This window comes from Callithrix jacchus, chromosome 1, assembly GCF_049354715.1.
Source record: "Callithrix jacchus isolate 240 chromosome 1, calJac240_pri, whole genome shotgun sequence".
NCBI classification, from domain to species: domain Eukaryota; kingdom Metazoa; phylum Chordata; class Mammalia; order Primates; family Cebidae; genus Callithrix; species Callithrix jacchus.
This window is the reverse complement of record NC_133502.1, coordinates 157,598,402-157,617,039: the sequence shown is the minus strand read 5'-3', so window position 1 is coordinate 157,617,039 and position 18,638 is coordinate 157,598,402. Positions and strand designations below refer to the sequence as shown.

Below are 18,638 nucleotides of genomic sequence, written 5' to 3'. Positions count from 1 at the left end.
TATATATTTTTTCTTTTTTTTAAGATCCCATCAGCCAAGCACAGTAGCTCATGCCTATAATCCCAGCACTTTGGAAGGCTGAGGCTGGAGGATTTCTTGAGCCCAGGAGTTCAGGACCAGCCTGAGCAACATAGTGAGACCCCATCTCTTAAAGAATCGAAATAAGATCATGTCGCTGGGCGCAGTGGCTAATGCCTATAATCCCAGCACTTAGGGAGGCCGAGGTGGGTGGATCACGAGGTCAGGGGTTCAAGACCAGCCTGGCCAACATGGTGAAACCCCATCTCTACTAAAAATACAAAAAATTAGCCGGGCATGGTGGCGCCCACCTATAATCCCAGCTACTCTGGAGGCTGAGGCAGGAGAATGGCTTGAACCCAGGAGGCGGAAGTTGTGGTGAGCAGAGATCATGCCGTTGCACTCCAGCCTGGGCAACAGAGGAAGACTCCGTCTCAAAAAAATTAAAAAATAGAAGAAATAGAATCATGCCTGAGGAGTCCTGAGCCTTTTCTCAGTCCCTCCAAGAGTCAAGTTGGTTTAGCAGAAAGAAGACAGGCTTTAGGATTCTGCACATGTCAATTCTAGCCCTGACATGTCAATTCTAGCCAGGTGACCCTGAGCAGGTTTCCCAATTCTGTTAGGCAACTGTTCCTTTATCTGTAAAACGAGGTGGTCACTTTTGTTGACCTCGTAGCCTTGTCATGTGGATTAAATAATAACAGATGTAAAGTTCCCAGTACAGAGTCTTGTCTGGAGAGAGCATTTCAAAGTGGTGGCCAGGTGATTGGTGGTGTTTTTCATAGCAGGGAACCCACGTGTGGCTCCCACCACAGTCTCCAGTGGGAGCTGCTCAGGAGGGACTGGTGCCTCCCGCTGTGGTGGGAAGAAGCTCGCCCATGACTGGAGGAGCTTCTGGTGCGGGTGCTATGGGGTCTCCCAGCAATGCCAGGGCAGGCCTGAAATGGGAGTAAAATTACTTGGTTTGCCCAACGGAGATAGGATCTCCTTCTTGCCACCAAAATATGACATCGAGGCTGCATTCTGGAATATTTCCTGCTGTTTCTGTTTGTGAGCGCTAAAGGGATGAGTGAAAGTTGCTGTCTGTGGTTTTCCTTGTTATATGTTCATTTAAACAACAATAACTGGGCTGGGCGTGGTGGCTCAAGCCTGTAATCCCAGCACTTTGGGAGGCCGAGGCTGGTGGATCACGAGGTCAAGAGATCGAGACCATCCTGGTCAACATGGTGAAACCCCGTCTCTACTAAAAATACAAAAAAAAATTAGCTGGGCATGGTGGCGCGTGCCTGTACTCCCAGCTACTCAGGAGGCTGAGGCAGGAGAATTGCCTGAACCCAGGAGGCAGAGGTTGCAGTGAGCCAAGATTGCGCCATTGCACTCCAGTCTGGGTAACAAGAGCGAAACTCCGTCTCAAAAAATAAATAATAAATAAATAAACAACAATAACCAAAAAGTAGTAGTTATGTGGGAGCTCCTAGCAGGGTATGTAGCTCATGGGAATAGTTCATGATTGTTAAATAAATCCATAATAATGCCACTTTATAACCTATTTTTCTTTTTCTTTTTTTAGCTCTAAAACAAATCCAGAAGTCCATAATTACCAGGTACGATATTGCTTTTAAAGGTTTTCTTTAAAGAAAGAAAATTTTTAAAGTAAAATAAAAACAACAAAAACAGGTTTTCTTAAAGTTTCTAAATTTTCCACAATGAGCAGTAATCATATTGATAAACAGATTTTGAGGAAGTAATAACAATATTTGTGTTTTGAGAAAATGGTAAGAGGAGAGCCCTTTCCTTCTGAGCCCTGCCACTTCTTGGCCATCTGAACTGCCTGTTTTTCTTAACCTTGTCAACTGGCAAGTGTCAGGGACATATGTTTAGGTTTCTGGGTGGTCACACACAGCCCCTTATTGGCATTCAAGTGAGGCAGCTTTTTGTCAAAGTGTGCTCTAGGCCTAGGGAACATGAATCCCTTGAGATGGGCTTCCAGGAAAGGTTGTTTTGGTCGAGGATAGCTGGGAAATGTCACATCTTTCATTCCCCTTCTTGGATTTTCCAGTGCCCATTGAGGTGTGAAAGTACTGAGAAATCCTACAAGAAAGACATGTTTTATTTTTTTTTAATCCATTGTTCCCTCAAATTATTTGTGTATTGGTCCCCTCTCACACCCCTGATTTAAAAAACTAGTCTTGAGCTGGCACAGTGGTGTACATCTGTAGTGCCAGGTATTTGGGGAGGCTAAGGTGGGAGGATCACTTGAGCCCAGGAATTCAAGACTGCAGTGAGCTATGATCCTAGACCATTGCGCTTCAGCCCAGATGACACAATGAGAACTCATCTCTTTAAAAAACACAAACACACACTAGCCTCACCCTCTACATCTTTTTTGAAAAGAACACTAGCCTCAGCCCCTCCCATTTTTTGGTGGTGGTGAACTCATGAACACGAACAGATCAGTGGTTTCGAGAACCTGCTGTGTGAAGCACTATCCCTGTGCTAGGCCTATCCCTGCAGAAGGAGCACAGTACGTTTCCATGGCTGGTGTCTTGCTCTTTCTCAGGACTGCCAGCCAGGACCCGTGCCACCTGCCAACCCACTCATGCCTGGTAGCATGAAAGGTGTGGTTTACAGCTCGGCCTGGAGCAAGTACATTCTTCCTAAGCCACCATGGGTGGCTCTCTCTGGCCATTCACAGCCTCATGCCACCTGGTTCCAACTTCTCTGTTTATTTCTCACCACTCCCATCATACTCCATATGTTCAGCTCACAGGAAATTGCATAATTGTTGCCCCATAATTTCTTCCCACTGTTCTTTCCCCATGTTTGTCTGCCTGGATTTTCTTTGCTTCCTATCAGTATATTAAAGTATCTTTCAAAGACCAACTCAGGGTTGGGCGCAGTGGCTCATTCCTGTAATCCTAGCATTTTGGGATCACAGCCAAGGCAAGAGGATCACTTGAGCCCAGGAATTTAAGACTAGCCTGGACGACATAGTGAGATCCTATCTCTATTTTTTAAAATTTTGTTTTATTAAAAAAAATTGTGTTGTTGTTTAAAGACCAACTCAGAAGTCACCTCCTCTACGATGCCTTCTCTGATCTGTTCAGTTGGAAGCCCCCAGCACCCAGTGGTTCTCCATCCTGCTGCATATTAAAGCCATCTGGCCAGCTTTAAAAAAATAACTAGTGCTTGGTCCATATCCCTGAGAGATTGATTGACTGATTGAGACAAAGTCTTGCTCTGCTGCCCAGGCTAGAGTGCAGTGGCACAGTCTCAGCTCACTGCAGCCTCCGCCTTTCAGGTTCAAGCGATTCTCTTGCCTCAGCCTCTCAAGTAGCTGAGATTACAGGTGCCCACCATCACACCCAGCTAATTTTTTGTAGAGACAGGGTTTCACCATGTTGGCCAGGCTGGTCCTGAACTCCTGACCTCAAGTGATCCGCCCACCTCAGCCTTGCACCCCTGAGAGGTTGAGTCAGAAACTCCAGGGGTGGGATCTGGGCACCTATAGACTTCAGATTTCTAGGTGAAGATCTCCAGCTTCAGATCTCCTAAGGTGGTTCTGATGAGCAGCTGGGCAGGGACTCTGCTGTGGACCTCGCTTCCTAGGTGGTCATTTGTTTGTGTTTAGAGGCGGCATCTTTGTCTGCTGACCTGTAACTCGGGGCCAACTCTCTTGGCCTGAACTGGTGTGGGTATTCGAGGGACACTGCCCTCCCAGGTTTCTCTGCTCCATCCCCAGTCTGAAGTAATGACGCTATTCCATAAACAGGTTCACTTGAGAGCCTTATTCTCATCATCCCCTTTCTTGGTCTTTGGTTACTTATAGTAACCACATTAATTCCTTACGTGAGGGTGAGATCTGAAATCCCAATGTATATTATCTTTGTGAGGTTTCCGAGTTATATAACGGAAGAACTTTGTGATAATTGACTTTCATGTATGAAATCATATTCCCAGTGTGCAGAATCTGGAAATTACTTCCAAGTTTTAGGAAATGACAAGTAAAAAGTATTGGAACTTGGTTGGGGAAAAGTCTGGCTTCCCCCTCTCCTTGCCTTCATTGGGTTCTTGAATCTACTTTTTTGTTTGGTTATTTTTTTGTTTTTGAGACGGAGACTGTCTGTCACCCAGGCTGGAGTGCAGTGGTGTGATCTCGGCTCACTGCAACCTCTGCCTCCCGGGTTCAAATGATTCTCTGGCCTCAGCTTCCTAAGTAGCTGGGGTTACAGGCATGTGTGTGCCATTACACTCGGCTAATTTTTGCATTTTTAGTAGAGATGGAGTTTCACCATGTTGGTGAGGCTGGTCTCAAACTCCCAACCTCAAGTGATCTGCCCACCTCGGCCTCCAAAAGTGCTGGGTTTACAGGCATGAACCACCGTGCCTGGCCCAGGGTTCTTGAATCTTCTTATTCACTGTTTTTTTGTAAAGAGGTTTTCAGGTGTGAGTAACTGAAATTGTAGGGGACAAGTAGTTGATAGGTGATCAGTGTTTGAAGGAGAGACAAAAATGTTAGAAAAGCAAAGCAGCTCAGCGCTGCAGTGCCCTCTCCTCATTGCCCTGGGGTGTGTTCTCACTGTGCATTTTCTTCTTAGAGTGAACATCGAGGCGATTGTTTGTTGAAATCAGATCTCTTGAAACTCATCTAGGCATTGTTATCGCAACATCATTGGCAACCCCAGGTCCTTTGGACCTTGCCAGTCTTAGAGGTCTTGTGTTGTTCTATCAAGGGTTGGGAGTAAATTGACCGGGAAGAGAACATCCTGAGAAGTGGCCTGATCGGCATTTGAATACTGTGAAGGGTATTCAGGAGGATAGTGTTCCAGCATTTATCTTATTTCGAGCACCACAAGGTCAGCCAACTGCAGAGGATGGATCACTGTGTTCTCAACAAGGACTCTGTTGGCATCTGGGGAGGGAGAGTTCTTCATTGTTTAGGACTGTCCCTGGAATTGCAGGATGATTAGCTTCCCTTTTCTCTGTCCCTGTGAGAAGCAGACATGCACACATTCATTTCCTGTTGTCCTCCAAGGTACATGAGAGTACCAGTTGAGAACCAGCTGGGTTAACACTAAAATACTCCTTGACAGTTGAGAATGTGAATGATTGCCAGAGGAGATCAAGGAAATTTCCAGAATCTTTTTCCAGATCTGTGGATCAGGTTCCCACCTCTCTCTGATGAATCTGATTTGGTTGTGTTTAAAGCCAGAGAAAAGCATAGAGGGTCCAGTTCTAGGTCAGCCTTTCTCTATTGTTGAACAGCCAGTGAATGGGACCTCATTCTGGGCCTATGTGATCAAAACACCTGGAACAGTTCAGCTCTGAGCGAATCATCTAAACTCTGTGGGTTTCTGTATCCCCCTGAAGGAGAAATATGCAAAGATTGCATCAGGGAGGTGCTAAAGCCCTGGTCAGCTCCCATATCCTGCTACTGAGATATTTTCTCCAGAGTCCTTTTCCTGCAGCATGTCTTTCCGGGGGCTGCAGAGTCTGCTTGCTGACAGGCATCTTTGAAGGAGAAAGGAAAGGCTGCTGGAATATAGAACAGGCAGGGAGGGCATCTCAGGTCCATGAAAATGGAATGAACAGAACTGCTGAGAATTCTCTGTGCCAGAGAGCAGGCCACTGCTTATTAACCAAAGTAGCCTGAGAAGGAGGAGAAGAAATAATTAAAAGAGTAATGGTAGCATGATTGTAGTGACTTAAATGTCAAGAGGGCCTTAATTTGCCCCCTTAGGAAGTTGAGCCTTGAGAGCCCCTGACTTCTGCTGATGCCTAGGACCACTGCCCTCTACAGGCCAGAAGTGGAAAGGCAGCCTGCTACCTAGCCCGCTGGGGCTGCACCGGGGTCCGTTTCTAGTGAGTCAGGGTCTGTGTTCTCTTTTTAGAATGGCCAACTTCCTTCAGAATTAGCAGGGCATGGTGGCATGTGCCTGTCATCCCTGCTTCCCGGGAGGCTGAGGCAAGAGAATCACTTGAACCTGTGAGATATAGGTTGCCAAGATCCTGCACTGCACTCCAGCCTGGGCGACAGAGTGAGACTCTGTCAAAAAAAAAAAAAAAAAAAAAGCAACTTTCAACCTCCTTCCTTCCTTTCTTTCTCCTTCTTCCTTCTTTCCCTTCCTTTCTCTTTCTTCTTTCCGTCCCTACCTGCCTGCCTTCCCTCCCTCCCCCATCCCTTCTCCTCTCTCCCTTTCTCCCTCCCGCATCAGGATTATAAGCACTCTGGATGGTTTTGTTTGTTTGGGTATTTTGTTTTGGATTGCATTTTAGAAGATTATTTTTATTGCTTAAACCAGGGAGGAAGAAAAAAACTTCACCCACGGCCCTGCTGCTTCACTTCACATCCCTGTCCAGCCCTTGTCTGTGTGCAGATGTAACTGTTCCACATGGTCATTGTCATTTTCGGCAGTGACAAAAATTGTTTCTGAAGAGAGAAATTGCCTCCCACTCTCCCCATCTCTCTGACACCTTCCGCCTCTTCCCCTGGGGAGATGAATACAGCTTGTCGCTGGTACTCCGGACGACCCCCTTCAAGGCAGGTGCTGTCACCTTCCTTCTAAGGGTGGCTTCCCAGCCCCTTCATGGGGAGCCGCCTCTGGAGAGGGCTAGAACCAGGGCTGGGTTTCAACCCCCAGCCTTTGTCAGAGGGGGAAACGTGATCATCCTGGGAAACATCCACCCACCCTCACCCCCCAGTCAGGGTCTGTGGCCTTCCCATTCATAGTCCCCCAACCCCTCAGGGGGATGCCAGTAACAGAGAAAGTGAATGAGGACCATTGAAATTAAAAGGTCATCAAATAATCAAGTTTGGTGTTTTATTTCTAGCCTCAGTATCATCCTAATATCCACCCCAGCCAGCCCCGGTGGCATCCTCACTCTCCAAATGTCAGGTAAGTGCAGGTGCTTCCAGAGCTGCACCTTTGAAAGTTCTCCTTTCTCTAGAAAAGTTAAGATTCTACTTCGGTAGGAGCAGGAAGTCTGCATCAGAACCCTTAACGGGGTGCATTGTCATGGCTGAGAAGAATACATTTTCAAAGCAAAGGTAGCCAGTAATGAGTGTGGATGCATCAAAGGTCTGCTTTGTGAAATAAAAAATGAACTGATTTTTAAAAATCATTCTGACCTCAGATATTCTTGGTTTAGTTTTGTATTCAAGATATTACTTAAAATTTCTAAGTAACGTTTTTCTGTCCTGAGAATTTGTTTACTTCAAATGTGATGAAATCTTAGGGATTTTTGTTGCTGTGGGTTTTTTTTTTTTTAAGAATTTTTTTGGCGGTGGGGGGAATGAGTTTGCTTTTTGTGTCAATAGATATTTTTTCCCTAAACCGAGGGATCAATAAACTTTTTCTGTAAAGGATCAGCCAGTATTTTCTGCTTTGCGGTCGCTGTCACAACTCCTTAACTCTGCCATTGTGCATTGGAAACAGCCCTGGACAATCTGTAAATGAGAAGCTATGGCTATGCTTCAGTGAAACTGTTTTACAAGATCAGTGGGATTGGGCCGAGGGCTGTCATTTACCAACCTTGGCCCTGACCTACCGTAGTCCTTTCTAAGCCAACTGGCATCTGCTGGACTGTGTTTATAGTTAAGCTTGAGAGGCTTTTTTTTTTTAGGCTAGTTTTGTGACAGCAAATGTTCCTTTTAAGATTTGAATTTTAGATCAGTCTTAATTGGTGTTTATTTGTGAAGCTATTTCAGAAACATTGTTGGCAAGTTCAGTTTGCATAAAGGTGAGGTTGCTAGCCTTTCTCTGAGAAAGTGTGGAGAATAAAATGATGGAAATAAACCCACTTAGAACAAGGCAAAAAAAAAAAAAAAGAAGTTTTTTGGGGAATTTTGTAACCCAGGAGTGTGATTGTTTATAAATACTTGGTAGTCATGTAACTTTTTAAAGCAAGGTAGGTTCATGGAGTAATGATTGTAAATCTTGCTGTGTTTCAAAGGTACTTTATTCTTCAGACATAAAAAACAGAAGAGAGTTATAGAAATGCGATTTTAATTAACATTGTTTTTACGAAAGTGTGTGCTTATCACTACCTGTTTTATCATGTTAGCTTCCTTCTGAGGCACCGTTTAGCAGCAGGCCTTCTGAGGAAAGCTGTAAACAGTGCCTCTCTGGGGTGTGCCTGCTATTGGCACTTGAGTGTCATCTGGAAGTTTGTTAATGCAAATGCTCAGCCCCCCTCCCCGGACCTACTGGATCAGAATCTGTGGGGTGGGGCCAGCATGTTGTGTGTTTTCAAGCTCTGCAAAGATACCCCATGAAAACAGAGTTTGTTGGTCCAACACTTTTGGCCAATGTTGCCTGAGGCATTCATGGTGCACACTGGCATGATAAAACCTCCAAGCAGTCCTGTAGTAAAGGAACATTTTCCACCTTCACTTAGCTTTCTCCAGACGGACTTGACCATGAGACACCCTTTGAGAAATGATGACTTGACCGTAGACAGAGCCTTGCTCTGCTGGGAAGTTCATAGATGAACTGCATCTGAGCTTTTATAATACTCACATAGGAAATCCATTCATTTCCATTCATAGCCATCCCCATTCACGTGGCTCACGGTTCCCCCTGCCCCATTTCCTTTGTGCTTGTGTTGTTTCACTTACATTTCTGCATTTTCTTCCATTCTCCCACTAACCATTCACTCTGCAAACGAAACAGGCCATCCTTTCAGGATGACAGGTCGCATTGGAAAGCGTCGGCCAGTGGAGATGACAGCCATTTTGATTATGTCCACGACCAGAACCAGAAGAACTTAGGAGGGACGCAGAGTATGACGTATCGAGATAAACTCATGACTGCACTTTGAGAGACTGAAGCGTCTCTCTTCCATTCACCTTCATAGTTTCACTGCATTCCTTGAAAAATGTCTTGGCCTCACATGGACAGATGTGTTTTTACGAGGGTCTTTAAGGAGTAGTCCTGAAAGGTGTTTTCAGTGTCCGTGTAAATATTTGAAGATGAAACCACGGTAGCTTGTCATAATTTACTGTTGACTGCATTCTCTTTAAAATGAAGGTAAAGTCTCAGGAATCATTTCGATGTTCTGATTTAAAATTGGAGTCAAAGTCTATGTTATCATATTACTGTGTGCCTGATACTCTTTGTTATTTAATTAACGGGACCAAATAAAACCAGAAGAGCTTGGGAAGATAGCTCAACATATATTGCTGTGGTAGGAGTTGAGACTGCTAGGGTCCAGCTTCTGCCATAGTGTGGCCTGGACAAGTCATTGCCTCTTCACTGACCTCATTCTCCCCGCCTGGAAAGAGAGGGTTGGACTAAGTGATCTCAAGGTCCTTTCCAAATCTACAGTTCTGCAATTTGTTAACATTTAAAAATTTTTTTTTAGGCTGAGGACATACATTCAAACTAATTTTATCACAAGGAAAACTGCAATACCCACTTCCTTGACAGAGAGTTACTCCTTTCAGAAGCTAAATAAAGTATATAACTTATTAGATGTTATATAAACACAGGGAGACTTTGAATTTTATATCTTAAAGCAGTTGAGCTACTTTGAATTTAAGCAATTATACTAATCTTAAATTGCACAGCATTTGTTTTGATAGAATTTGCTGCTCAAGTATGAGAATAATTTTTAATGTCTTAATGATTGGTGCTGCTAACTTGCATGATTTCAGAAGATATAATTGTGAATACACGCTGTCAGGATTGGGGGATTGGTTATTACCCTAGACTTCACTCTTAAAAAGCAACGTGCAATCGAGATCATTTATGGCTCAAATGAAAGCACATAAGGTTTTCTTGAAGTTGTGCCAAAGCATTCTGTAGAGTAGGATACGATGGGTGTTGCCCCAGTCTGTTTGTAGACCCAGAAATCAATATGTTGTCTTTTAGGTTAAAGCTTGTACCAAAATATTTATTTTCCCCATTTCAAGCCCTGAGTCAAACATTTTTTTTCTCTTAATAAATAGACCTGAAATATTTTATTAGTATTTCTGTGAAATCAATTGATTCTTGTGCCATTTTTATATATGTAATTGTAATTTTACCCATTTTAAGCGCTTTTAAAAATGTTTGACATCCTTTGAGATATTTTATTACTAAAATCTGATCTTTTTGGCTACCGCAAAAATTTATTCAGAAAGAAGGTATCAGCTGCGTACCTTGCACAGCGGAGTTGACCACTTACAAGCTTCCCTTCCCTAAGGCATTTGTTTACAGGTGTATTCCATATTAGCAGACGTTCTGATTCTCAGTGTATGTGCTGCATACAAATAAATGTGTTCTGAATCTTTTCATCTTATTGGTAGCATTTTTACAAATGTGTTTCCAAGGAATAAAGATTATTCTTGCTTTTTTTTTTGACTCCATCTTTATTTTTTTAATTGATTCTTGTTATTGTGCAGAAGGCTCCTTTGTGAATGACCTCAGTAACAGAGCAGCTGGCTTTTGTAAGTCTGAGGGTGAGCATTCAGTTAGGTGGGTGGAGCAAGATCATCCTAGAATGAGGCTGCTCATGGCAAAAGTGGCTCCTGTAGGCACAGCAGCTGATGCCTTTCTTCTTCTGGGGCTATTCTGGTGAAGGTTGTCCTATCTGTCACAGGTGCTGAGCAGAGAGAAGTGGTGGCAGTGGGATTTTCCCAGTAATAGTCCTGTAAAGGTGGGTGTTTGTCCTGTCTGGCAGGAAGACCTCCAAACCCTTATCTGTGGGCTTCTGGAAATTGTGTATGCCATCTAACACCCTCTAATAAATACCTCTCTGCTTAAGGTAACTTGAGTGGTTTCAGTTGTCTGCACCCAAGAAGCGTAACCAATTTGCATACTTAGGACATCCTGATTGTTAAAGGAAGTGTATACTTTCATTCCTTAACTTAGTGGACCTTTCTCTACTGCAGTTGACCAGTTCAGTCCTCACAGCCTCCTTTTCTGTCATTCTGTTACATGTTGGTGTTTTCTAAATGTCTTTCTTCTGCTCACTGCTCTTTTTGCCAGTCTACCCAAATCTTCTCATTTTGTCATAATTGTTAATGCTGTTGACTCTGAAACCATTCTCTCTAACCTAGACAGTCCTATGAGCTTTTGGACTGAACATTTCAACTTGGATATTCTGTATACACCTCAAATTCCACCTATCAAAAATTAAATTGATCATCTTTTATCCTCCCTTGACAAAACTTTTCTTCTGCCTGAATTCTCTTTTTTACCCACAGTAAGAATGTATACATCATCTACAACTCTTCTGCCTGTTGCCACCCATATCAAAACAGTGCCTAGGTCTGTTCAGCTCTGCCTTGGTATTCATACTTAGGCCTTCCTGTCTCTTCTTACTGACGTGAATCCCAAAGGAGCATCTTTTCTCTGGCTCAGAGGTGCCCTTTCTGCTCTCCCTGACTCCAGTTGCTCTTGACAAGCTCACACTCCTCCCAGTAGCTACAGTGATCTTTCTAAAACACCGTCATGGGCCTGTGCCATTGCAGTGCTTGCCATCACCCTGAGGATGAAGTCCAAGGGCCTCTCTATGGAATTCCCACTCTGTGTCTCCATCGTCTTGCTCTATGGTATACCCCCCATTTCTCACCCTATTTTTGAAAATCCTTCAGTGCCAAATTGCTTGTGGTTCCTGGCATGCACCACACCCTACTGTTACTCACATCTGTGCCTTTGCAAATACTGTTCTTTCTGCCTAGAATTCTGTCACTCCCATCCCTTCCCCTAACTCCTGCTCAATGTCTGCCTCTACCCAGACATCTACTCCCAGGGACTCTCCAACGGCCCCACCTCTGCAAATTGGGTTAATTTCTGTGTTCCAGTAATAACTTCCTCCCTTTCTGCCCCCATCTATAGCAACATTGCACTTAGAGCTTTGTATTAAAATGAGATCTTTCATTTATCTCATCCTGGAGCCTGTACACTGCATATATCTGAGCTTGTGTCTTACTTGCCTTTGTTCCCCAGCACCTGACAGATAGCAGGTGCTCAGTGAATGTCTGCTCAGCAAGTGGATTATTCCACATTCATTTGAAAGGAGATGTCTAGCCAGGTAACAGGCAATAATACGTCATCTCTGGGCTGGTATGAAGATACCTGAACAACCTTATCCAGTGTGGGGACATCATACTTTGAGTAGGATGTTGACCACCATGTTACTTCTAGATTCAGTTTCATCATCTGAATATTACTCAGTGTGTCAACTGTGTTCTCATTTGAAGCATTGGTATGTTGTACAGGGCAGAAGAAAGTCCAATCACATGACATTGGAAACCCCGGTAGGTTGACACTGATCTGCGCTAATGTATAGGGGCTAGTCATCTAATGCTGTGCTTTGCAGTCCACATGTGTCACTTCACTTCCTGACCGCCCTGTAAGATGTGTAGTATCCTCTTTTTCATAGATAGGGAAGCTCGGGCTTAGAGTTTAGCCAAGCAGCCTGTATTCCAGAGCCTGTGCTCTCAACCCCAGTGCTCTCTCGCTTCTCACCCTTCATCCCAGCATTTGTGACCCTGGGGATCCACATTTCCATGAGACTGTTAGATGATGTTGAACAGTTCACGCCACTGAAATCTAGTTGCTAACCAGAGAGTTGTCCACTCCCTCCAGCCATCTAGTAACCCCTATCCATCTGCATGACCACCACCACTGGTAGGCAGCTAATTATCCATACAGCCCCTACCACTGTGGCCTAGTAACCATGTTCCCTCCACTGTCACTGCCACCAGTGGGCTCATAACTGTCCATACCCACCCCCGACACACCAGGGCTGGTAACCTTGTTCATCTCCATCACCTGTGATATAATAATGCCACTTACTGCCTTCTCCCCAAACACACCCCTCCGTGGTCTAGTAACCCCCTCCATACCTTACCATCCCTCCCCCAGTCTAGAATTCCTGTCCACACAGGCATCCTTCAGCAGTGGTCCTATTTTCAAAGAAGCAGAGATTGGGCATTATTCTTAGTGAACCACTGCTTATTTGAGACAATCCACTCTATTGCTTCCTTTTAAAAAGCTCACAAATGAACAATTTCTTCTGGAATATTACTTGACAGTAAAACCACACTCGCTTTTCTGTAACTAATAGAATTAACTTTTTACATTTTGAAACAGGTATTTATTGGTTTATCATCTATTGATGTTTCTGTGATCCCCCAAAACATCCAACATTGTATTGACAGTTGTCATTGGATTGATGTAATTCATGCCAGAAGTCTTTATGTCAGGTAATTAATTACCTTGGTCTTCAAAACCCTCTTGTCATGGCTGGGTGCTGTGGCTCACGCCTGTAATCCCAGCACTTTGAGAGGCCAAGGCAGGCAGATCACAAGATCAAGAGATCGAGACCATGCTGGCCAACATGGAGAAACCCCGTTGCTACTAAAAATATAAAAATTAGCTGGGCTTGGTGGTGCACACCTGTAGTCCCAGCTACTTGGGAGGCTGTGGCAGGAGAATTGCTTGAACTCAGGAGGCAGAGGTTTCAGTGAGCCAAGATTGCGCCACTGCACTCCAGCCTGGCGACAGGGAGACTCATCTCAAAAAACAAACCCTCTTTCCTACTTCATTTATTGGTCTACCATTTCTACTGAAGATGGTTCTCCTAAACCACAAAGAAAGAGGAATAAGGACAGTGTGGGAATTCCTTAGTCCTTCTTGCCTGTTAATATTGCACCATCCTTCCAGGTCAGTGGCTCTAGCCTCATGGGTCCCACTCTGAACATAAATAATGACAGAGCCTTTTTGTTGCTCTTGACTTTACAGCTGTTAACTAGTCCTTTAAAATCTGAGCTCATCAAATAATTCCCTGAACAGCCATATTGATCCCTTTGGATCAATATTTCTCAAACTTAGAGTTCTAAGTCAATTCCCTGGCCAACCAAGTCTTCCAGACGTACCAGGTAAATACTCTATGTTGGTCTAGGATGATTTGCTTCCTCTCACTACAGGAGGCAGGGGACAGATGCAGAGGCAAAGCATAAGCGGGCAGAGAGAAAAAGCAAGTTAGTTAATGGTCCCTTGCACATGAGAAATGGTACATTTTTTAAAACCCTGGGGGTATCACAAAAACAAAACATGTAAAATGGACATTCATCTAAGCCTTAGCAAAAGAAATCCTCAATAGTTCTGCAGATAGGCCCACTGCTCTCAAAATTAGGGAGCCAAAGAATGGCTTATACAACTTAACTAAAAATGTGGATTACTGCATTCTAAATGGTCAGTGATAAGACCCAAGATCCTGCATTTTAACAGCCCAGGAGAGTCTCAGGTGGGAAAGCAAAGCTGCTTATCTACTTGTGTTCATCCTGATTTTAATGCCTCAATTTTAACTCAACTTTTTTAAACGTGCATGTTAAGTCAATGGATGTATGCATCGTAATAAGTAACTAGATCTGTCTGCTCAGCAAAGTTTTGCACTTCCTTAGGCCCAAGGTGAAGCAGAAGAATGTAAGCATTCTAGAGCCGCCTCCCAGGTTCAAGTGATTTTCCTTGCCTCAGCCTCCCAAGTAGCTGGGATTTATAGGCATCTGCTACCACACCCAGGTTTTTTTTTTTTGAAACGGAGTCTTGCTCTGTTGCCAGGTGGGAGTGCAATGGCGTAATCTCGGCTCACTGCAACCTCTACCTCCCTGGTTCAAGCTATTTTTCCACCTCAGCCTCTGAAGTAGCTGTGATTACAGGCACGCACCACCACTCCTGGCTACTTTGTATTTTTAGTAGAGATGGGGTTTCACCATTTTGGCCAGGATGGTCTTGATCTCTTGACCTCATGATCTGCCCTCCTCGGCCTCCCAAAGTGCTGGGATTAGAGGCGCAAGCCACTGCGTCTGGCCCCTGGTGGCTCTTTATATGGCTTTAATTTCATCATTAACCGGCCCCCTGGCATCTATCAATCCAAGTCTGTTCTGCCTTCACTCCCCACTTCAGAAGCAAGGCACTAGTGAATTCCAGCCGTTGGAGAAGGACAGGGCGTGTGTATACACCAGTCTAAGCACCTGGGCTAGCATTGGAGCCCAGGATTGGGAAACAGGTAGAAGTTTGCGTAAGTAAAATGGCAAGACATTGCCAGCCGGGTGAGAGAAGGATTAAAGAAAGGTCTGCAATGTGGGGGTCTGGTTTTATCAAGGGACAAGAGCCCTGCAGTTCTCTAATTAGGTGAAGTGTGGAAGTTTTGGAATCTCACACAGTTTGAATCCCAGCTTTGCCACTTACTAGCTGTGGGACCTTTGGCCATTTTCTTCTGGACACCTCATTTTCCTCATCTCCAAACGGAATTTACTAATATCTCACTGATAAGAGAATTATTAATAAATGACATTATGTACAAAAGACATTTTGCACAGTGATGCTAGCTGGCAAGCATTTTTAGTGTTTTTTTTTTTTTTTTTTGAGATGTAAGGTCTTAGCTGGACAGAAATAGGCCAAGGAGATTCAAAATCTAGCTCAAGGCTGGGCGTGGTGGCTCATGCCTGTAATCCCAGCACTTTGGGAGGCCAGAGGCGGTGGGTGGATTATTCAAGGTCAGGAGTTTGTGACCAGCCTAGCCAACATGGTGAAATGCTGTGTTCACTAAAAATACAAAAATTAGCCAGGTGTGGTGGCATGTGCCTATAGTCCCAGCTACTCGGGAGGCTGAGGCAGGGCAATCGCATGGACCCAGGAGACAGAGGTTGCAGTAAGCTAAGATCACGCCATTGCACTCCAGTCTGGGTAACAATGTGAGACTCCATCTCAAAAAAAAAAAAAAACAGTCTAGCTCAAGAAATGGAATATCTAATAGATTGATGGCTTGAGATGTATATTCTAAGTTTAGCAAGGGAAATGTGTGTTTGGTTCCAAAGGAAAGATCAGATGGAAGAGCATTGACACATATATAAAGACACTTCTTTTTGAAACTAACAAACTCAGAGCAGAAACACCATGGAGATCTTTTGAGGAAATAAAAAAGAAATAGAAATGATATTTCTGTCTGAGAATACTAGGAAATAACTGGCCAGGCAGAATGTGGACAATGCTTTCCCATCTGCACATGGCAGAATTGGCATAGAGTAAGGAATTAGTGAGACGGCTGAAAGTTCATTTTCCTGGTATGATTGGGACTCAGAGGCTTGGAGAACTGAAACAGAGCATCTGATTTCATCTTAGACAAAGTGGAGGAAGATTTTAACTATTAGGAGACTGTGTGGAAAGTTAGTAATGAAAGGGGACCACTGTGCTTTGTTGCCATTTTTTGTTGTTATTTTGTTTTTCTTTTTTTTTGAGACGGGGTCACTCTGTCACCCAGGCTGGACTGAAGTAGTACGATCATGGCTTACTGCAGCCTTGACCTCTGGGGCTCAAACCGTCCTCCCACCTCAGCCTCCTGAGTAGCTGGGACTATAGGCATGCACTACCATGCTTGTCTAAAGTTTTCAAAATTTTCTGTAGAGCTGGGGTCTTGCCATGTTACCCAGGCTGGTCTCAATTCCTGGGCTCAAGCAATCCTCCTGCCTTGGCCTCTTAAAATATTGGGATTACAGGTGAGAGCCACTGTACCCGGCCTGTTACCTTTTTAAAGATAGGTAATGCAAACCATAGTAAAATTCAAACACAAATAGCTGAAAGTTACTTTTCCTTGTCACCTTTTTTTTTTTTTTTCTTTTTGAGACAGAGTTTCACTGTTGTTACCCAGGCTGGAGTGCAAAGGCACGATCTCAGCTCACCGCAACCTCCACCTTCTGGGTTCAAGCAATTCTCCTGCCTCAGCCTCCCGAGTAGCTGGGACTACAGGCTTACACCACCATGACCAGCTATTTTTGTATTTTTAGTAGAGACGGGGTTTCATCTTGTTGACCAGGATGGTCTCAATCTCTTGACCTCGTGATCCACCCACCTCGGCCTCCCAAAGTGCTGGGATTATAGGCGTGAGCCACCGCGCCAGGCCCTTGTCACCTTCTTATTCCACAGTTTTCCCTGGAAGCAAACATTGTTAGCATTTCTCCTTGTCAATCTAGAGCTACTCCATGTATAAACGAGCATATATTTATTTAACCAGTCGATATTGATGGACACTTAAGCTGCATCAACTCCCTCAAGTTACGGTGGTGCTGCCATTCTTGTACCTTCTGTTTGTGCACTTGAGCAAATCTATCTGTAGAATGAATTCCCCAGAAGCAGCATCCAGGTCTAAAGGTTTGTGCATATTTAAGTTAGATATTGCCTAACATTTTCTCTCCAAATATATTCCACCTGTTTATACTCCCTCCAGCCCACAGACACCCCCCAGCAATTATGACAATGCCTCTGTGACCTCACAGGAAGCAAATCACAGCCTTTGCTAGCATTATTTTTTAACTTAGTCTGATGAGAAAATCGAGAATTTCTGTTTTAATGCATTTCTCTATGAGCAAGGCTGTGTACCTTGTCAACTTTCTAAATGCTGTTTGTTATTTTCTGTGAACTGTCTGAAACCCCTGTTCATTTTGTTTGATTGTTTGTTTGTTTGTTTTGTGACAGAGTTTCACTCTGTTTCCCAGGCTGGAGTGCAGTGGTGCAATCTCGACTCACTGCAGCCTCCGCCTCCCAGGTTCAAGTGATTCTTCTGTCTCAGCCTCCCGAGTAGCTGGGATACAGGTGTCTGCCACCGTGCTGGCTAACTTTTGTATTTTTAGTAGAGACAGGGTTTCACCATGTTGGCCACGCTGATCTCAAACTGACCTCAGGTGATACACCTGCCTCGGCCTCCCAAAGTGCTGGGATTACAGGCATGAGCCACCATGCCTGGCTAAAACCCCTATTCTTGAGTCATGCTCTTTAATAAAGATGAGGCTAATGAATTACAATTAACCATGTCATCTTAGCATTTATAATAATGAAGAAAGGGAAGGCAGGGAAGAGTTGATGTTTACCAGACTTTTTTTGAAAGTAGGTTTCCAGGCCAAGCATGGTGGCTCACGCCTGTAATCTCAGCATTTTGGGAGGCCAAGGTGGGTAAATCACCTGAGGTCAGGAGTTCAAGACTAGCCCATCTACCAGGACAAAACCCCATCTCTGCTAAAAATACAAAAAATTAGCTGGATGTTGTGGCACATGCTTGTAATCCCAGCTACTCAGGAGGCTGAGACAGGAGAATCGCTTGAACCTGGGAGGCAGAGGCTACAGTGAGCTGAGATCATGCCAGTGCACTCCAGCCTGGGTGACAGAGCAAGACTCCATCTCAAAAAAAAAAAAAAAAGAAAGTAGGTTTCCAGTGGTTCAGGTAACAATCACCATGATACTGCCCTGCAGAGCTGAAAAAGGGAATGTAGGCAACATAAAGATAGCCAAGGTAAAGGAATTGATTTCTAATATCTGTGTTTCCTTTCCTGTTTGGAAGGGTATTGAGAACTTTCCACTAAGCCTTCTTAGATGCCCACCCAGACATGGTGAATTTCCCTGGTGCATTTGACCAAGGAAGGATAGATGTACTTCTTGTTACAAATAAAGTTCCAATATATTGGATCTAAAATTACAGCCACATCCCAAGAGTCACCTGTAGTTTTATTGGAGGAAAGGATGCAGAATTTAAAATATTAAAACTGCTATAGTCTAGGCCATCCACTAAAAAGGGTGAGAATAATTAGAGGAACATCCCTGCAGGCTCATGTTATAAGAAACCCGCAGAAACCGACC

The 18,638-nt window shown here is 44.1% G+C and overlaps 1 protein-coding gene across 9 annotated transcripts in view; it reads left to right on the top strand.

Annotated features, from left to right (window-relative positions):
* EPB41L4B (erythrocyte membrane protein band 4.1 like 4B) overlaps positions 1-18,638 on the top strand; it is a 159,478-nt gene that overhangs the window by 77,989 nt on the left and 62,851 nt on the right. For 8 of the 9 annotated variants that reach the window (XR_013535843.1, XM_078374101.1, XM_035254233.3 and 5 more), the window contains 2 exons: positions 1,589-1,622; positions 6,850-6,914. Coding sequence is in view for 8 of the 9 variants with exons in the window: in XM_078374101.1 (XP_078230227.1) it covers positions 1,589-1,622; positions 6,850-6,914 (99 nt within the window). In the remaining variant the exon portion in view is untranslated. Of the gene's footprint in view, positions 1-1,588; positions 1,623-6,849; positions 6,915-8,690; positions 10,355-18,638 lie in introns of those variants that run through there. The other variant, XM_035254259.3, reaches the window with a different exon arrangement.